Genomic DNA, 20,676 nt, shown 5'->3' with positions numbered 1-20,676 from the left:
TTGTAGGCTATAACCTCTCCCCTAATCATAACTGTCATGTGGGAGTACCTTTAAGAAATGGATGTTTAAGCAATGTACCTTTAAGAAATGGAGTTGATCATATTATTGAAGTGATGTCAGAGGGTGGGGGGAGCTGAGCTCACTTCTGCTTTTTGAGTTTCAGTTTGAGAAGCCAGCTGGAAGTGCCTGTGTGTTTTGCTGAGAGCTGCAGGAAGAAACACAGAGCTGGTCTGTTGATTTCTGAAATCCAAAGACTATAAATATATTGACTGTAACCTAATGTGTTCCAATTTTTGAAGGTTTGAAGTCTTTTGGATGTTTAAAGGAACAGTTTGAAGGATTATTTAGTGTTGTAGTCTTCTGGGGTTATCTTTGAAGTAATGGGTGTTAAGATATTCAATGTTTGTTTTTAAAAGGGTAACTTGAGTTCATAGAATAAACATTGTTTTTTAAAAACCATTTTGTTCATTTCTGCTCTTTCACACCTGGAGAGTACGCTGTGTGCTTCCCACACCATAATCTATTAAAACTTGTGGGTCGGTTGAACTCCATGAAACACTTTGGGGTTCTGTAAACCCGGACCCATAACAATTGGGGCCTCGAGAGGGATAAAAGTCTATAGATTGGATTGGCCACCAACCTTTTAACTTCTGCCTCCAAGGCGATGATTCTGTCTAGTCCTTCGAGGCTTTTTCTAGGTTGTAGATTGTCCTCTCCTGTACTTCCACCTTTTTCCTCAACCCGTCGATCGTTTTCATTTTATAAATTTAGAGTACCCAATTATTTTTTTCCAGTTTGGGGCAATTTAGTGTGGCCAATTCACCTAATCTGCACATCTTTGGGTTGTTGGGGTGAAACCCATGCAGCCACTGGGAATATCGTTTTTTGTATGGTGTCCATCGCCTCTGTCACCACCACCTGGATTTCGACCCTGATCTGCTCTTTCATGACGGTAAGCACCTTCATGAGGAAGGTCTTCCATCCGTCTCCAGGTGGTGGGGGGGTGCTGACGCTCAGGTTGTCGGTCTCCCTCTGTCTTGGGTGGCCTTCATCGTGGGTCCGGTGGCTCGCCCGCCTGCTGCTCATGGCCCTTTTCGCCACTTCTGCCGCCCCTTCGACCCCTCGAGCTCCTGTTTGCTGGCATTTTGGTACTGATCGTTTCTTCTCACCGTTGAGGTCAAGTTGTCTTCGGATTTTCGGGCAAAATTCACCTAAAAGTGCCGATTTGGTATGCATCCACTCAGCACATCTCCGTCACTGGAAGTCAGGTGCCACCCATTCCTAATTGCCCGTGAACTGAGTGGCATTTCAGAGGGGCATTTAAGAATCAACCACATTACTGTGGGCCTAGAACTACATGGTAAGGGTGGGAGATTTCCCTCCCTTTTTGAACCATATAGATTTTTATGACAATCATGATTTCCTGTAATTCCGTTTTTTCTATTGATTTCAAATTTCACCATCTGCAGAGGGTTTTTAACCCCTGTCGCCAGAGTATTACCCTAGGTCTCTGGATTGCTAATCCAGTGGCTTTGCCACTACACCTATTAGAGACCAAGGAGGCAATCTGTATGAAACCACAAGACATTGCGAGGGAGTTAAATGAATACTTCTATTCAGTCTTCACTTAGGAGATGGAAGTCGTAGGTACCTAATCCTGGAAATGGGATTGTGAGGACCTGGAGCAGTTTGACATAGGAAGTGAAGATGTATTGGAGGTTTTGACGGGCTTAAAATAGACAAATTCTCAGACCCGGATGAATTGCATCCCAGGCTGCAGAGGGAGGCGAGGTAGAAAATTGCAGGGACTCTGACACCAGTTTGAATTCCTCTCTGGCCACGGAGGAAGTGCCAGAGGACTGGGGTGGTAGAGATAAACCAGGAAATTTCAGATCAGTGAGTCTCCCATTGGTAGGCAAACTATTGGAGAAAATGTTGAAGGGGAGATTTAATTTCCACTTGGGAAGGAATGGGCTGATTATGGATAGTCAGCATGGCTTTGTCAGAGAGAGATCATGCCTAACAAATGTTATAGTATTTTTGATAAAGTAACCTAGTGTGTGGGTGAAAGAAGTGCAGTTGATGTAATTTATATGGATTTTAGCAAAGCCTTTGACAAAGTCCCACATGGAATCTGATTGAGAAGGTTGAAAGACATGGAATTCATGGAAACCTGTTGAGATGGATCCAAAACTGGCTTTGTAATAGGACACAAAGGGTAGTGGTAGAAGGCTGTTTGAGTAACTGAAGTCTGTTGTCCAGCGGCGTACCACAAGGATCAGTGCGGATTGTTTGTTTTATATATATATAAATGATATAGACGAGAATGTGGGGGGGGGGGGGGGGGGGCGGGGGGGAACGATAAGCAAGTTTGCAGACAACACCAAGATTGGTGGGTGGTTAACAGTGAAGGGTTGTAGGTTACCGGAAGACATAGATGGGTTGGTCAAATGGGCAGAGCAGTGGCAGATGGTATTTTACTTGTGACAAGTGCAAGGCGATGCACTTTGGAAGAAGATCAGGACAAGGGAATGTAATGAATGGCAGGACACTAGGAAGTTTAGTGAAACAGATGGATCTTGGGTACCTGTTCACCGATCCCTGAAGGTGGCAGAGTAGGTGAATAGGACAGTTAAGACATATGGACACTTGCCTTTATCAGTCGCGACACAGAATATAAGAGCAAGGAGGTTATGTTGGAGCTGTACAGAACGTTGGTTAGGCTATGGCTGGAGTACTCTGTGCAGTTCTGGTCACCTCACTATAGGAAGAAGGTGATTGCACTGGAGGGGTACAGAGGTGATTTACCAGGATGTAGCCAGGGATGGAGCATCTGAGCTATCAGGAGTGACTGGATAGGCTTGGATTGATTTCTTTAAAACAGAGAAGGCTGAGGGCTAATTGAGGTGTATAAGACTATGAGGGGCTTGGACAGGATAAGTAGGAAGCAGCTGTTCCCCTTGGTTGATGGGTCAATCACAAGGGGGCATAATTTAGGGTGAGGGGCAGGAGATTCCGAGAGGATTTGAAACAAAACTCACTGAGGGTGGCGGGAATCTGGAATGCACTGCCTTGGAAGGTAGTGGAGGCTGGAAACCTCACAACCGTTAAAAAGCACTTAAATGAGCGTTTGAAACACATCACATTCAAGGATATAAGACAAATTCTGGTAGGTGGGATTATCGTGAGATATGGGGTAGTTATTGATATTGCAGACTCGATGGGCCAAAGGGCCTTTTCTGCACTGTACTATTCTATGAATATGACCTCATTGCTGCTCCAGTTTGGCTTCTGGTGAATTGTGATCCCCAGATTTTGAGGATGGGTAATTCATCGATGGTAATACCCTTGAATGTCAAGGGAAGATGGTTAGATCCTCTCTTGTTGGAGATGATTATTGCCTGGTACTTAAATTGCAAGTAACACGCATGCCACATGTCAGTCCAGGTCTAGTTGCATGTAGGCACAGACTGCTTCAGTATCTGAGAGGATACTGAACATTGTGCAATCAGCAGTGAACATCCTCATTTCTAATCTTATAATGGAGGGAAGTTCAATAAAGCAGCTGAAGATAGTTGGATCCAAGACATTACCCTACGGAATTCCTGCCCCAGTGTCCTGATTTGAAATGCAGCCTTCATAAAGGAACAGAAAAAAATGCCTCGCGATTAAATTGCAGAGATGTGAGAAGAGAGCAGGACTGACTAGATTGCTCTTCAAAAGATCCAATGCACACTTGATGGGCCAATTGGCCTGCTCCTCCATTTGTTACGAACAAACTTCTCAGCAACTATTTGCAAGTAGAAGATGTTCTGAATTATATTTAAAGTATGCTGTGGTATGTTTACACCCCCCTTCAGTTTGTGTAATGCAATTTTCTAATAATCTGCAGCAAACACATGTTATGAGTAACTCAGAACATTAGTTACTCCACATTCAGAAGCTGGGGGAGGAGTGTTCGCAACATCACACTCCACATTACATGCACACTCACAATGAGGGAGGTGGGGAATAGAAAAAGGAGTTTCACAACAATGGATAATAACAGTGCAAGAACCACAGAAATGAATATTCGTTCACTTGATTTTCAGAGTCTGAGAAGTCAAAGTCCGGAGCGTGTTTACTTCATGGTTGAGTTCAATTCTGATGAATTTCTAGTTGGAAATCTTTGAAATGAATTGCACCCTAACATGGGCTTTCTGTGCTTAGATCTATTGGAAGCTGTTGATCCGAGACACTTCAAAATCAAGCAGGCTTCGAGGAGTTGAGAGATGGTGACCAACTACTCAGCTGGATGGCTGGACTCCTTTCCAGTTGATAAATCAACAGTCTGCCTGTGAGGCCACAGGTGTAATGTTAAAACTGTCTGAAAGGCTTGGGTCTTGTGACATGGCCCATGCATGGTTAATTACAACTTAACAATCCGTTTCTGTATTTCTGGCCAGAATTCCATTGTTCCATCAATGGTCCTCTTTTGAAATGGATCTGAGCAGTGTGAGTTGAATCATTTAACGCCACTGCAGGCACAATGGATTTCGATCTCTTTTGTGATAATTTAGGTTGAGAAGTCAGTTAGTTTGCACTTCCCGGCTGTTGATTATTACAAGGGTTTTACAATGAGGTGTGAGATTCAACAAACTGAGAGAAGAAGTATTTTGTTCTTTGTGGTAGCTCCCAGAACAAAGGGCCAGTCTTGTGGTCTTGTGACTTGCAGCAGCCTTTTTTTGGCGGTTCAGCAGAACGTCAATTTTTTAAACACAGTTAAAGAATTATTTTTCTTTCTTTTCCTCATGTGGATTCAGCACATTTTATGATTCTGCATCGCCTGGATTGCACTTGTACTTGAAACATCCGCTCACAAGACGTGTAGTATCTGTCTAATTACTGTGTTTCCCCAGAGGTATAATGTGCTTGAGTTGCACTCCCCTATCATCTACTAACCCCACGCTTTCCCATGGCAGTACCAGCTCTCATTACCTCAGACCAGCAGAAGCTATTTTTAAATGAGCCTAGGTTCTCGACTGACATTCTCTACTTTCACTAGGATGGAGTTAAAAAAAGCATCTGAACAAAAAGAGATGACGTTTGATTAAGTCCTATATAGGTGGGGAATTTTGATCGTGCTCTCTGTTTTGATGCAATGCAATGCACTGCACAGCACTGTGCAGAAAAGTGAGCTTGTTAATGCCAAATGTTCAATACATGACACACTTTTAAAATATTTTTTAGAATATGTTTGATGCAGAAATTGATTTGCAGCATCTGGTGACTCAAATAACAAATCAAGGTTGGAGAATCTAGTGGCGAGCAACCGAGAGGTGCACAAAATAGGAACCAAGAACACTACTTCAGAGCTAAATAATGGCACATTTGTCAACATTGTATTCCATCTGCCAGACCCTAGCCCATTCACTTAGCCTATCCAAATCCCTCTGCAGACTTCCAGTATCCTCTGCACTTTTTGCTTTCCCACTCATCTTAGTGTCGTCTGCAAACTTGGACACATTGCCCTTGGTCCCCAACTCCAAATCATCTATGTAAATTGTGAACAATTGTGGGCCTAACACTGATCCCTGAGGGACACCACTAGCTACTGATTGCCAACCAGAGAAACGCCCATTAATCCCCACTCTTTGCTTTTTATTAATTAACCAATCCTCTGTCCATGCTACTACTTTACCCTTAATGCCATGCATCTTTATCTTATGCAGCAACCTTTTGTGTGGCACCTTGGCAAAGGCTTTCTCGAAATCCAGATATACCACATCCATTGGCTCCCCATCATTTACTGCACTGTTAATGTCCTCAAACAATTCCACTAAATTAGTTCGGCACGACCTGCCCTTTATGAACCCATGCTGCGTCTGCCCAATGGGACAATTTCCATCCAGATGCCTCGCTATTTCTTCCTTGATGATAGATTCCAGCATCTTCCCTACTACCGAAGTTAGGCTCACTGGCCTATAATTACCCGCTTTCTGCCTACCTCCTTTTTAAACAGTGGTGTCACGTTTGCTAATTTCCAATCCGCCGGGACCACCCCAGAGTCTAGTGAATTTTGGTAAATTATCACTAGTGCATTTGCAATTTCCCTCGCCATCTCTTTTAGCACTCTGGGATGCATTCCATCAGGGCCAGGAGACTTGTCTACCTTTAGCCCCATTAGCTTGCCCATCACTACCTCCTTAGTGATAACAATCCTCTCAAGGTCCTCACCTGTCATAGCCTCATTTCTATCAGTCACTGGCATGCTATTTGTGTCTTCCACTGTGAAGACCGACCCAAAAAACCTGTTCAGTTCCTCAACTATTTCCTCATCTCCCATTATTCAATCTCCCTTCTCATCCTCTAAAGGACCAATATTTACCTTAGCCACTCTTTTTTGTTTTATATATTTGCAGACGCTTTTACTATCTGTTTTTATATTCTGAGCAAATTTACTCTCATAATCTATCTTACTCTTCTTTATAGCTTTCTGTTGCCCCCTAAAGATTTCCCAGTCCTCTAGTCTCCCAATAATCTTTGTCACTTTGTATGCTTTTTCCTTCAATTTGATACTCTCCCTTATTTCCTTAGATATCCATGGTCGATTTCCCCCCTTTCTACCGTCCTTCCTTTTCTGTTGGTATAAACTTTTGCTGAGCACTGTGAAAAATCTCTTGGAAGGTTCTCCACTGCTCCTCAACTGTTTACCATGAAGTCTTTGCTCCCAGTCTACCTTAGCTAGTTCTTCTCTCTTCCCATTGTAATCTCCTTTGTTTAAGCACAAAACACTTGTGTTTGATTTTACCTTCTCGTCCTCCATCTGTATTTTAAATTCCACCATATTGTGATCGCTCCTTCCGAGAGGATCCCTAACTATGAGATCATGAATCAATCCTGTCTCATTACACAGGACCAGATCTAGGACCGCTTGTTCCCTCGTAGGTTCCATTACATACTGTTCTAGGAAACTATCGCGGATGCATTCTATAAGCTCCTCTTCAAGGCTGCCTTGACCCACCTGGTTAAACCAATCGACATGTAGATTAAAATCCCCCATGATAACTGCATTTCTACATGCATCCATTATTTCTTTGTTTATTGCCTGCCCCACCATAATGTTACTATTTGATGGCCTATAGACTACTCCTATCAGTGACTTTTTCGCCTTACTATTCCTGATTTCCACCCAAATGGATTCAACCTTATCCTCCATAGCACCGATGTCATCCCTTACTATTGACCGGATGTCATCCTTAAATAACAGAGCTACACCACTTCCCTTACCATCCACTCTGTCCTTCCGAATAGTTTGATACCCTCGGATATTTAACTCCCAGTCGTGACCATCCTTTAACCATGTTTCAGTAATAGCCACTAAATCAGAGTCATTCACGATGATTTGCTCCATCAACTCATTTACCTTATTCCGAATACTACGAGCATTCTGATAAAGTACACTTATGTTGGCTTGTTTTTTACCTCTGTTTTGAATCTTAACACCTCGATCAGTAACCTCTCCTAAGTTATATTTCCTCTTAACTTTTCTCCTAATTTTCCTTGTCGTTGAACCCATATCTTCATGTAACAACCTGCCGCTTTACTTACCATTAATGTTTTTACTTCCCGTTTTATTCCTTTTAGTATTACTGGGCCTATTCACTGAGCTCCCCTCAGTCACTGTACCTTGTACTGTCGCCCTTTTTGATTTTTGTCTATGGCTTCACTGCCTTACACTTTCCCCCTTACTGCCTTTTGTTTCTGTCCCTGTTTACTACCTTCCTACTTCCTACACCGGTTCCCATCCCTCTGCCACATTAGTTTAAACCCACCCCAACAGCTCTAGCAAACATCCCCCCCCCTAGGACATCGGTCCAGTCCTGCCCAGGTGCAGACCGTCCGGTTTGTACCGGCCCCACCTCCCCCAGAACTGGTTCCAATGCCCCAGGAATTTGAATCCCTCCCTCTTGCACCATCTCTCGAGCCACGCATTCATCCTATCTATCCTGACGTTCCTACTCTGACTAGCTCATGGCACTGGTAGCAATCCTGAGATTTTTAGTTTTAACTCCTAACTCCCTGAATTCAGCTTGTAGGACCTCTTCCCGTTTTTTACCTATATCATTGGTGCCTATGTGCACCACGACAGCTGGCTGTTCACCCCCCCACCCCACCCCCAGAATGTCCTGCAGCCGCTCCGAGACATCCTTGACCCTTGCACCAGGGAGGCAACATAACATCCTGGAGTCTTGATTGGGTCCGCAGAACCACCTGTCTATTCCCCTTACGATTGAGTTCCCTATCACTATAGCCCTGCCATTCTTCTTCCTGCCCAGCTGCGCAGCAGAGCCAACCACGGTGCCATGAACCTGGCTGCTGCTGCCTTCCCCTGGTGAGCCATCTCCCTCAACAGTATCCAAAGCGGTATATCTGTTTTGCAGGGAGATGACCGCAGGGGACACCTGCACTGCCTTCCAATCTTGCTCTATCTTTTGGTCACCCATTTTCTATCTCCCTCAGTAACTTTCACCTGCGGTGTGACCAACTCCCTAAACGCACTACCCACGACATCGCGGATGCTCCAAAGTGAGTCCATCCGCAGCTCCAGAGCCGTCAAGCGGTCTAACAGGAGCTGCAACTGGACACACTTCTTGCACGTGAAGGAGCCAGGGACAGTGGACGTGTCCCTGAACTCCCACATCGCACACGAGGAGCATGACATGGGACTGGGATTTCCTGCCATGTCTTAAACCTTAGGTAAACTTATACAACTACAATTCCAAAAAACAAAAGAAAAAATAAATAAATTAGACAATGAAAAAGAAAAACTATTTACCAGTCACTTACTAGGGATAAAAAGGCACCTCTTTCCCCCCCCCCCCCCCCCCCAAGCTTCGAATTCCCACCTAGATTCCCAAACTCACTCTTGGTTGTGTCTCACTCAGGCTGTGTCTTCTCTGGCTCACTGGGAGTGAGTTACAAGTTGCTCTTTTTAGATTGGCCTGAGTTGACTCCCCTCCCCCACCTGCTTTTAGATCACTGTCTGTGCGGAGTCAGCACCTTCTCCCCGTGTCTGCATGGGTTTCCTCCGAGTGCTCCGGTTTACACCCACAGCCCAAAGATGCGCGGGTTAGGTGGATTGGCCATGCTAAATTGCCCTTAGTGTCCAAAAAGGTTAAGTGGGGGTTACTGGGTTACGGGGATAAGTTAGGTACGTGGGCTAAAGTAGGGTGCTCTTTGTAAGGGCAGGTGCAGACTCGATGGACCAAATGGCCTCCTTATGCACTGCAAATTCTATGATTCTATGATTTAGATAGGGAGAGGGAGAAGGGGCAATAAAAATTAAAGGATAACATTTTAAAGGGGTTGCAGGAGGGTATATGTGCACAAATCATTGAAGGATGAAGGGCAGGTTGAGAAAGTGGTTAATGAAGTATACAGGAGCCTGGGCTCTATAAACAGGGACACGAGTATAAATGCGAGATGGTTATTATGAACATCCATATCTAACTTGTTCAGCCTGAAATGCAATACTATGGAAGGATATGAAGGCATTAGAGAGAATGCAAAAAAAGATTCATGAGAATGGTTCTCGGGTTGAGGAACTTTAGTTACGTGGATAAATTGTAGAAGCTGAGGCTGTTCTTCTTGGAGAAGAGAAAATTGAGAGGAAATTTGGTAGAAACATTGAAAATCATGAATGCTCTGGAAAGAGTAGATAGGGAGAAACTGCTCCCATTGGCTGAAGGGTTGAGCAACAGAGAATACCAATTTAAGGTGATTGGTAAAAGACACAACTACTGAGGGAATTTGTTTTACATGTTGGTCATTGTAATCTGGAATGCGCTGCCTGAGGGTGTGGTGGAGCAGCTTCAATCATGGCTTTTAAAAGAGAATTTGATAATTATCGGAAGAGAAAAAAAGAACTATAAGGAAAATGCAAGGGCGTTGGACTTGGTCAATAGCCCTTGCAGAGAGCTGACACAGGCAAGGCAGACTGAATCTGCTGTAACCATTTCATAGAATAGTTTCATAGAATTTACAGTGCAGAAGGAGGCCATTCGGCCCATCGAGCCTGCACCGGCTCTTGGAAAGAGCACCCTACCTAAGGTCCACACCTCCACCCTATCCCCATAACCCAGTAACCCAACCCAACCCAACACTAAGGGCAATTTTGGACACTATGGGCAATTTAGCATGGCCAATCCACCTAACCCGCACATCTTTGGACTGTGGGAGGAAACCGGAGCACCCGGAGTAAACCCACGCACACACGGGGAGGATGTGCAGACTCCGCACAGACAGTGATCCAAGCCGGAATCGAACCTGGGACCCTGGAGCTGTGAAGCATTTGTGCTATCCACAAGGCTACCATGCTGCCCATGACTTTTAATGACATTTAATGACTTTTGGCAGTTCACTCGTTCGTAAATGCCCTCTTAGGTTATGTGCTCAGCCAGTGGAGTAAGGCTTGAACCCAAAAAGAGAGCTGTCATTTGAATTCAAATTTACATTTAGATATTCCTGATGGACTGAAGAAGGTTTCCAATGGATATTTTTTTAGATGCAAGTGGACTTTTTCTCTGGATGGCATGGTAGCATAGTGGTTAGCACTGCTGCCTCAGTGTCCCCCACACCAGTCATGGACTCTTCTCCCATTCTTGTGTTCACTCATGAAGGTTTTCACTGTAAACCTTGTATATAAAGCACTTGACATCGTGAAGGCACGTTTCTGCACCTTTCTGCAGTGATTATTGTGATAAGGACACTGATGTTTTGCAAATATCAGGCAGAAAGTTTTAACTGGTAGAAGTGCTTAAATGGAGTAAAGAAACAGAGAGACAAAGGGAGGACAGATACACCGATTTCTGAAAGTCAAGAGGTTGTAAGGTCATGGGAAAAGCAAACACAGCATTGGGGTTTGTTTCTGGAGGGACAGAATTGAAAAACGGAAGTTACGATGGACTTTCATTGAATCTTGGTTAGGCCACACTTGGCGTACTATGCATATTACCATAAATAAAAGCAAAATATTGCAGATGCTGAAAATCTGAAACAAAAGCAGAAAATGCTGGATAAACTCTGCAGGCCTGGCAACATCTGTGGAGCGAGAAACAGTTCACGTTTCTAGTCCGTATGACCCTTCTTTAGAACTCGCTTCCATATTGGCTCGAATTTTGCGGCAGTATTAATGGCAAAACTGTTAGCATTCATTATCATTGCTCCACTGAAACTGAGAGAAACCCTGGCACTAGCAAAAGTGCAGAATAACGCAGAATCCCAAAGTTGCTGTCAGTGATTCTATGCTTCTCCAGATGGCGCGTTGATGTTTTCCCCTCCAGACTCACTCACTGCAATCAATGGAAATCAATAGGATTCAAGAGAATTGCCATTCTTGCAATAGCAACCCTTGAAAAAGTTATGCTTTGCTGAATGAGTTGAGATAAGGTCCAGGACCAGACCCAAACATTTGTTAGGATACTGGACAAGAACCTCAAATACTTTTTATTTTAATTTCTAAAACTGACAAAAGGATACTTTGCTGCAGGAGTGATGCCGCTGGAAAATAGGGATATGGTATATTAAAACTATTTATTACTAGCACAGGTTTAAACTACATTGACGTGACAGAAAAATGGTTAACAGTTGACAGTTAAACAATTCGTAACAATAGAAGGAAATATTTTAGCTTCTAGCCTTCTCTATCTCCAATTAAGTAAAGTCCATCACAGGTCAAATGCCACTTGTAAATAAAGTTAGCAAACACAGGGATACTACTTCTCTTCTGGATAGAGATTTCTTGGATAGAATGTTCATAGAGAGAGAAAAACCTTTTCAGACACCAGCTGCATGTCTTGCTGTCTTTGAAAGATGACTGCTTAACCCTACAGCCTTTGGCAAAAGCTTCTGCTCAGCTTTAAGCTCCTTACAAAACTAAAAGTTATACTGCCTGCTACAGACCTGGCTCCTCCCATTAATTACATCATCTCTATCCCACTAACTAGGTTATGACTATCTTACTAGTGCTAACCACAACCCCTGAATTATCCAAACCCCAGGGAATCTACTTTCTATAAACAAAATTTCTTTAGCCCTGTATAGGTAAACAATATACATGGTTGGAATGATTGTCACTTTTATGGCATCTTAATTGCACATTTTGCAACCACAGAGTCAATATCTTAACATAGGTTATTTAACAATATTACTGCAAAAGATATATATATATATATATACCTGATCATCCGGCTTTTAAAACATAATGGCAACAGATATAAAATATATATATTAATTCTTACGTTATCACAGATATAACTAAGTTTTTAAAATGTGTACTATCTTCAGGGTTACTTTTAAACGCCCTCTTTGACCCAGAAAACCTAACTTCTCCATTATGATATTTAAAAACACAAATGTTATAAAATATATATTTGTAAAGTTTGTTTATATTGATATCTAAATAAAATCACAAATGGTATTTCACTATCTGAAAATTTAAATTAAATGTTAATGGTCTTAAATGCTTTTAACTTCCTGGTTTGCTGTGTGTGAAGGCTTCAATGTGTAAATATTTCAATGTTCCCTGCTTTCTGGCATCACTGAGAGATCACCCTGTCATGGTATGAAATTTAAAATGCCATTAGGAAAGAGAAAAACCAAACTAGAGATCGCAAGATCTTTGTGGGTAGCTTTCTTAAGAGATCAATGCCAAGACCCTTGCTTTGCAACTGACTCAGAATAGAGCAGATTTATTTGGATGACAACAGAACAGAGAGGTTAGAACAATCAGGAAAAATTAAACAGGCTTGAGGCTCTTCCCTCTAGAAAAGGGAAACAGAGGGGGAGGGTTAAAATAAAAACAGAAAGCTCATTGGCCTGAAACATTCAACTCTGATTCTCTCTCCACAGTTGCTGCAAGACCTGCTTAGTGTTTCCAGCATCTTCTGTTTTTATTTCAATTTTCCAACATTTTAATTTTGTAAGACTGGCTGATGGAGCTCTTCAAGATAATTAATTAGTTTGTTAGGTTAGACATAGACTGGCTGCACCTACTTGCAGGTGACATCAAAACTAGGGACAACAGTAACAGAATCTTTGCAGCGCAAAAGGGGACCATTCGACCCACCGAGTCTATACTGGCTCTCTGAAAGAACATTCCACCAAACCCCCCCTCCCCAGCCTTATCCCTGTAACGTTGCACATTCTTTCTTTTCGGATAGCAATCCAATTCCTTTTTTGAATACCTCTATTGAACCTGCCTCCACCACCCACTCAGGAATTTTATTCCAGATTCCAATCAGCCCCTCAGTGAAAATATTTTTCCTGCCCTCACTTTTACTCCTTTTGCCACTTACTTTGAATCTGTGACCTCCAGTTCTTGATGAAATGTATGTAAGTCAGGAATAATCCAATTAGGATTCCAGGAGAAACTTCTTTACCCAAAAAGTGGTGAGAATGTGGAACTCGTCACCAGAAGGAGTGGTTCAGGTGAACAACAGATTTATTTAGGAGGAAACTGGATAGACACATGAGGTAGAAAAGGATATGGTGATGGGGCTCAGATGAAGATGTGTGGGAGGAGGTGTGTGTGGAGCGCAAACACTGGCATGAACCTGTTGGGTCAAGTGACTTGTTTTTGTGCTGTAAAACTTTATGTAAGAAGAAATACATCTGAGCATGCTGTTATTTATGTCGCAAAGCACTTCAACACTGAGCAGTGGATCTTGATGTATTTCTAAATTTATGATTTCTATGTATAAACATGATGACTCTGCACATAGCTGGAGTGTTAAGTGTGATGACACAATCTCCTTGGCACAGCAACTGAATGCCAATTCGCTTAACTCGGCGTATTCAAACTCAGCCAGTGGAATGTCACAAATGGAAGTCCACTCTCTTGGTTTGATGGCAGTGTCGCTTTAATCTTGCATGTGTAGAGTGCCACTCGTTCATTCTTGTCTGCAACTCCAGTTTTTCTCACTGGCATGTGCCCTTCATAAAATGTTCACAGGCTCTGCTAACGTTCTAGCCCAGAAATGCCACAAGCTCTTTTCAAAGTGAAGGAAAGATTGTAGAGTTGCATTTGCTGTGTCTGCTAGCGAAGCACAAGCTTCAGAGTAAAAGCATGTTGATAGATCAGATACTGCGCTAAAGGTCCTCGAGGGATGTGGCTTTTGATGAGGACCTTCTACAAGCAATATTGCACCTGATATCAAATTAGGACCTTAACCACTTGTAAGCCAAAGAAATCTGATCTGAGTTTGGACGATAGTACACCTTGTACAACATGTATCAATGCTATATCATTGCAGAAGATTGTAAGTAGTCACTGAGCTGATGTGATGAGAGTAACGTGTGATTCTTAGCCCTGCTACTTTTCTTCCCCACAGTAACTGCATTCATACGTATCGTGTCTGTAGTCAGTGCAAAGTCACCGTTGGCTAGGATCCTACCTGCTGGCCTACAAACTTATAAATTAGCAACACAAATTTAAAATGTTCCAATTAGACGCATTCCATCTTATTACCTGTGTATCACACGTTCAAATCCTCCTTCCTGCTTCATCAGCGCTGCCACATTTCCCCTCGGCATCAATGTATAATGCATCGAAATGTACTTTTAACCTTCTGTTTTGAAAAAAAACCTTTCTTTCTTTACAAAGTGCCCATCAGGCAAATAGAGTTCCAAACCCTGTTCAAACTTTCAATCTCCAATCATTCAATCTCAGAGCATTTTTAATAAGCTGCATGAAAACCAGGAACAGAGGAGCCCAGGAGATATGTTGCAGTGAAAGGATAATGTGATTTCAATCCGGAACAAAGAGTTTTTGTGAAATGGACCATGGGTAGCATCTTAAAATTTTGCTGTGGTGTTCTGCAGGTGAAAATTGATCTTCAATGTCAGGAAGCCCTGATTCAGGACTTTCGATAGACAGGGCCTTTTATCAGTCAGACTGAAAATGGCTTGACATTTCACTGATCACTGCTTGTTTGGAGGCGTCAGGTAAAATGTCTTTCAAGGGCGGGCTTGTGCCTTTTAGGCCTCCAAGAGAACTCTCGCGCAGGTCTCATGCTCTAACAGGGCATTGGCAACCATGGATTTACATGTGGTGGTCCATGGTTATACTTGGCAAGATACTGCAGACTCTCCTGTTCTTCGTGCCTGCCTTGGGCATATTGGAAGGATTTGCTGGTTGATCATGAGCCTGATAGGCCATGTTATGAACACGCCTTCAGTGGCACCAAGACTTGAACTTGGACTGAACTGATCTTTCTATGCATCTTCTCCACGGTAGTAGCACTATATTCCATATGCCTCGCATGTCTATGTATTTACATTGTAATGTCCTATGTTTTTCATGTATGGAGCGATCTGCCTGGATTGTGTGCAAAACAATACTTTTCACTGTACCTCGATACACGTGACAATAAATCTAAATCTAGCTTCTGGCTCCAAGGTAGGGGCGCTGCCACTGCACCACAGGACACTGTCCGATGGACCTTAATTTACTTCATAGCATGAAATCCTGTAAAATAAATGGTTTGTCACATATTACATGATAATTTTCATGTTTGTTTTTAGATAGTACGGGGGTAATCTACAGTTTTTCCCTAATTGAGCTGGCTGTATTCCAAATAGTGAAATGTTAACTTCAAAGTAGTGTCTGTGTTGTGGTAAAGACTAAGATATATAGAAGGAATGTTATTTTTAAATCATTCGTGGGGTGCGAGTGTCATTGCCAAAGACAGCAATTATTGCCCTTCCCTAACTACCATTGAGATGGGTGTGGTGAATCACCTGCTTGAGCTGTTGCAGTTTATGTGATGTCAGTACACCCACAGTGCTGTTCTGGAGAGAGTTTGAGGATTTTGGCCAAGCAACCAAGTCTGGATGGTGAGTACTGTCTGGAGGGGAACTTGCGAGTGGTGGTGTTACCATGTATCTGCTGTTCTGGGGCTTCCCGATGGTAGAGATCCCAAATTTGGAAGGTACTGTTGAAGAATCTTCTGCAGTGCACATTGTAGATGGTACACACTGCTGCCATTTATGTGTTGGTGATGAAGGGATTGAATGTTTAAGGTGATGGATGATCAGGCTTTGTACTGGATGGTGTCAAGCTTCTTGAGTGTTGTTGGAGCAGCACCCATTCAAGCACATTGCAAATAATCTTAATGTACTAAGCAATGAGATGATTTTTGGGGGAAGGGGATAGGGTAAATGGGGACAAGATACTTCGGGCTGCTGTAGTTGTTATTGAATTATTGAATGGTGTTTACCATGTGGCCCAACAAAGAGAAGTTCTTTTTTAGCAAAAGTGTTGAACAAATAACTGTTCCAATAAAGCACTCCGTGTTTCAGGGGCAGCACGGTAGCACAAGTGGATAGCATTGTGGCTTCACAGCGCCAGGGTCCCAGGTTTGATTCTCCGCTGGGTCACTGTCTGTGCGGAGTTTGCACGTTCTCCCCGTGTGTGCGTGGGTTTCTCCGGGTGCTCCGGTTTCCTCCCACAGTCCAAAGACTTGCAGGTTAGGCGGATTGGCCATGATAAATTGTCTTTAGTGACCAAAAAAGGTTAGGAGGGGTTATTGGGTTACGGGGATAGGGTGGAAGTGAGGGCTTAAGTGGATCGGTGCAGACACGATGGGCTGAATGGCCTCCTTCTGCACTGTATGTTCTATTTTTAAAAAATGAATGCTTTACACACATTTCACTAGATTTACCACATGGAGTAATTAATTTATTATTTTATTCCGCAGATACGTTACATTTCACAAACACAAGGGTTGCCAGGTGATCATCTATTAAATGTGGGGACAAAAACAACACGGTTCTTCTCGACAGAGACCGAATCATCGTATTCAGGGTGGAAAATGAAGGTAATTTTCAAACTTGTTGTGAACTGGGATCAAAATTTGATGCATGTGCATTTGGAGCATGAGTAGCCATTCAGCCTCTCGAGCCTGCTCTGCTGTTTGATAAGATCATGGCTGACCTGATTGTCGCCTCAACTTCACTCCTGCGTATCCCTGATACCCTTAGATTTTTGACAAATAAGGAATCAATCTACCTCTGCCTTTAAAATTTTCAATGATCCTGCCCCCACCACTCTGAGGAAGAGAGCTCCATAGATTCATGACACTTTCAAGGAAAACATTTCCCCTCATTTCTGTCTTAAATGGGAGAACCATTATTTTTAAACTGGGTCCCGTACTTAGTTCTAGTCTCTCCCACAAGGGGAAACATTCTTTCAGTATCTACCCTATCAATGCAAAATTGAATCATAACTGACTAGCATGGATACTCTGAGCATGACTGTTTCTGGTTTACTATTGTGGCATTACTGCTCCTGAGGTATTTTTAGTTGTGTGTTTCTCTCCAATGTTAACTCCTGCCTCTTGGCATTAAAGATGCAGCATGCACTTTCAGAGAGCTGATGTTAGGAGGTTTGTGGTCACTAATGAGAAATGGAAAGGGCTGGATTGTCACCATTATGAACTAGAGGCCTGCATTTTGAAACAACTCAAAATGGGCAGCACGGTAGCATTGTGGATAGCACAATTGCTTCACAGCTCCAGGGTCCCAGGTTCGATTCCAGCTTGGGTCACTGTCTGTGCGGAGTCTGCACATCCTCCCCGTGTGTGCGTGGGTTTCCTCCGGGTGCTCCGGTTTCCTCCCACAGTCCAAAGATGTGCAGGGTAGGTGGATTGGCCATGATAAATTGCTCTTAGTGTCCAAAATTGCCCTTAGTGTTGGGTGGGGATACTGGGTTATGGGGATAGGGTGGGGATGTTGACCTTGGGTAGGGTGCTCTTTCCAAGAGCCGGTGCAGACTCGACGGGCTGAATGGCCTCCTTCTGCACTGTAAATTCTATGATCTATGATCTAACTCAACTGCTGGCATAAAAACTTGAACAAAATAACCAGGGCTGCTAAATAAAAGTCAGCTGTAAATTTGTTGGGTTTTCTTTCTCTTGAATATTTTTTGTTAATTTTTTTTCAAACCTCTCTTTTTGCTTTAGACTCCAGAAGAGCATGAGGCAGAAACAGGGATGAAGTCAAAAGAAGCCAGAAAGTATATCTTTGGTTGTTTGGATGATATAGCGCATGTAAGTATCAGCAGTCAAGAATTAGTTATCATGCTGACAGTGCAGCCTCCAGTTGGAAACCTGCTGTATTAGGGTAGAGAGCCGGATCATTGAGGGCATTCCTTCGCTTCTGTGCATTTCAGAATAAATGCCCGGAGAGTGACCGCATTCACAATTTCAGTCAATTTGAAAGTGTTCTGGGCTATCTATGATCACAAGACATTTGTTTTTAATTCTCAAGAAGGTATGTTCACGTATTTTACAAAATCAATTACATTTATTTTATGAAGAACATGTGCATCTCCGATTTCCATCATCCTCCCACTGGTGGGCATGTCTTCAGCTGCCTAGACACTATGCTGTGGAGTTCCCTCCCTAAAGTGCTCTGCCTCTCTACACTCTTTTCCAAAGACATTCTTTAAGTGCACTGAGACTCTCAATAATAGGTCCTTGCATAAAATGGTTGCCGCCTCGACAGAGGCCATTCTGCCTTTTGAGTTCATGCCGACACACTGCTCGAGCAATTTAGTTAGTCCGCCTCTCCCACTTGTGTGTGTGTGAGAGAGAGAGACGGATATGTGAATTGGATTGGATGACGTAGGGTGGGTTCTGAAAAAGCACCCTCCCTAGGTCCACTCCCCGCGTAACCCCATATCCCCACCTAACCTTTCGACACTAAGGTGCCCAGTTTTGCTTCATAACATTCCTGTGAAGCCATTTGGGATGTTTTATTACATTATAAATCTTTCTCTTTTATTTGTTCGTCCTTTCTCTATCGCTTATTTGTTCATTTCTTCAATAGTTTGCCGATCCACCTGTTGCATAGGAGGAAATGTTGATCATGTGTGTGGTTCTTTTGTAAAAATGTTCTTGGCATTTATGCAGCAGTCTTTGGATTCTTATGCCGTTGCCCATTAGGCTAGTCTAAGTGAGTATTCCCTGCACAAAGGGTTTCAGCTTGAAAAAAACAACTACACAATATTAGTGGACACGGGGAGCAATAGGGGAATTTCTTTCTATCATTTGCATCATAAGACATAGGAGCAGAATTAGGCCACTCGGCCCATCAAATCTGCTCCGCCATTCATCATGGCTGATATTTCCTCATTCCCATTCTCCTGCCTTCTCCCCATAACCCCTGATCCCCTTACTAATCAAGAACCTGTGTATCTCTGTCTTAAAGACACTTGGTGATTTGACTTCCACTGCCTTCTGCGGCAAAGAGTTCCACAGATTCACCACCCTCTGGCTGAAGAAATTCCTCCTCATCTCTGTTTTAAAGGATTGTCCCTTTAGTCTGAAATGGTGTCCTCTGGTTCTAGTTTTTCCTACAAGTGGAAACATCCTCTCCACATCCACTCTATCCAGGTCTCGCAGTAACCTGTAAGTTTCAATAAGATCCCCCTTCACCCTTCTAAACTCCCAACGAGTACAGACCCAGAGTCCTCAACCGTTCCTCATATGACAAGCACTTCATTCCAGGGATCATTCTTGTGAACCTCCTCTGGACCCTTTCCAAGGCTAACACATCCTTCCTTAGATACAGTGCCCAAAACTTCTTGCAATACTCCAAATGGGGTCTGACCAGAGCCTTATACAGCCTCAGAAGTACACCCCTGGTCTTGTATTCTAGCCCTCTTGACATGAATGCTAACATTGCATTTGCCGCCTTAACTGCCGACTGAACCTGCACATTAACCTTAAGAGAATCGTGAACAAGGACTCCCAAGTCCCTTTGACTTCTCATTTCCTAAGCATTTCCCCCATTTAGAAAATAGTCTATGCCTAAATTCTTCCTTCCAAAGTGCATAACCTCACACTTTTCCACATTGTATTTCATTTGCCACTTCATTGACCACTCTCCGAGCTTGTCCAAATCCTTCTGCAGCCCCCTTGCTTCCTCAGTACTACCTGTCCCTCTACGGATCTTTGTATCATCTGCAAACTTAGCAACAATGCCTTCAGTTCCTTCTTCCAGGTCATTAATGTATATTGTGAAAAGTTGTGGTCCCAACACGGACCCCTGAGGCACACCACTAGTCACCGGCTGCCACCCTGAAAACGACCCCTTTATCCCCACTCTCTGCCTTCTGTCAGTCAACCAATCCTCTATCCATGCCAGGATCTTACCATTAACACCATGGGCTTTTAACTTATTTAACAGTCTCCTATGCGGCACCTTGTCAAAGGCCTTCTGGAAGTCTAAATAAATCACGTCCACTGGTTCTCCTTTGTCTAACTTCCTTGTTACCTCCTCAAAGAACTCGAACAGATTTGTCAGACACGACCTACCTTGACAAAGCCGTGCTGACTTAGTCCTATTTTACCATGCACTTCCAAGTACTTTGCGACCTCATCTTTAATAACAGACTCTAAAATCTTACTAATGACCAAAGTCAGGCTAACTGGCCTATAATTACCCGGCTTCTGCCACCCTCCCTTCTTAAACAGTGGTGTTACATTAGCCACTTTCCAGTCCTCTGGGACCCTTCCTGCCTCCAGTGATTCTTGATAGATCATCACCAGTGCCTCCACAATTTCCTCAGCTATCTCTTTTAAGACCCTGGGGTGTAGTCCATCCAGTCCATGTGACTTATCCACCTTCAGA

At 43.2% G+C, this 20,676-nt stretch overlaps 1 protein-coding gene across 4 annotated transcripts in view; it reads left to right on the top strand.

The window, feature by feature from the left end:
- Nucleotides 1–20,676, top strand: part of hipk3a (homeodomain interacting protein kinase 3a) — a 334,036-nt gene that overhangs the window by 265,906 nt on the left and 47,454 nt on the right. For all 4 annotated transcript variants that reach the window (XM_072466227.1, XM_072466226.1, XM_072466229.1 and 1 more), the window contains 2 exons: nt 16,740–16,859; nt 18,003–18,089. In XM_072466227.1, coding sequence (XP_072322328.1) covers nt 16,740–16,859; nt 18,003–18,089 — 207 coding nt within the window. The remainder of the gene's footprint in view (nt 1–16,739; nt 16,860–18,002; nt 18,090–20,676) is intronic.

The sequence above is a fragment of the Scyliorhinus torazame genome, chromosome 10, assembly GCF_047496885.1.
Source record: "Scyliorhinus torazame isolate Kashiwa2021f chromosome 10, sScyTor2.1, whole genome shotgun sequence".
NCBI lineage: Eukaryota > Metazoa > Chordata > Chondrichthyes > Carcharhiniformes > Scyliorhinidae > Scyliorhinus > Scyliorhinus torazame.
This window is presented reverse-complemented; position numbering and strand designations above follow the sequence as displayed.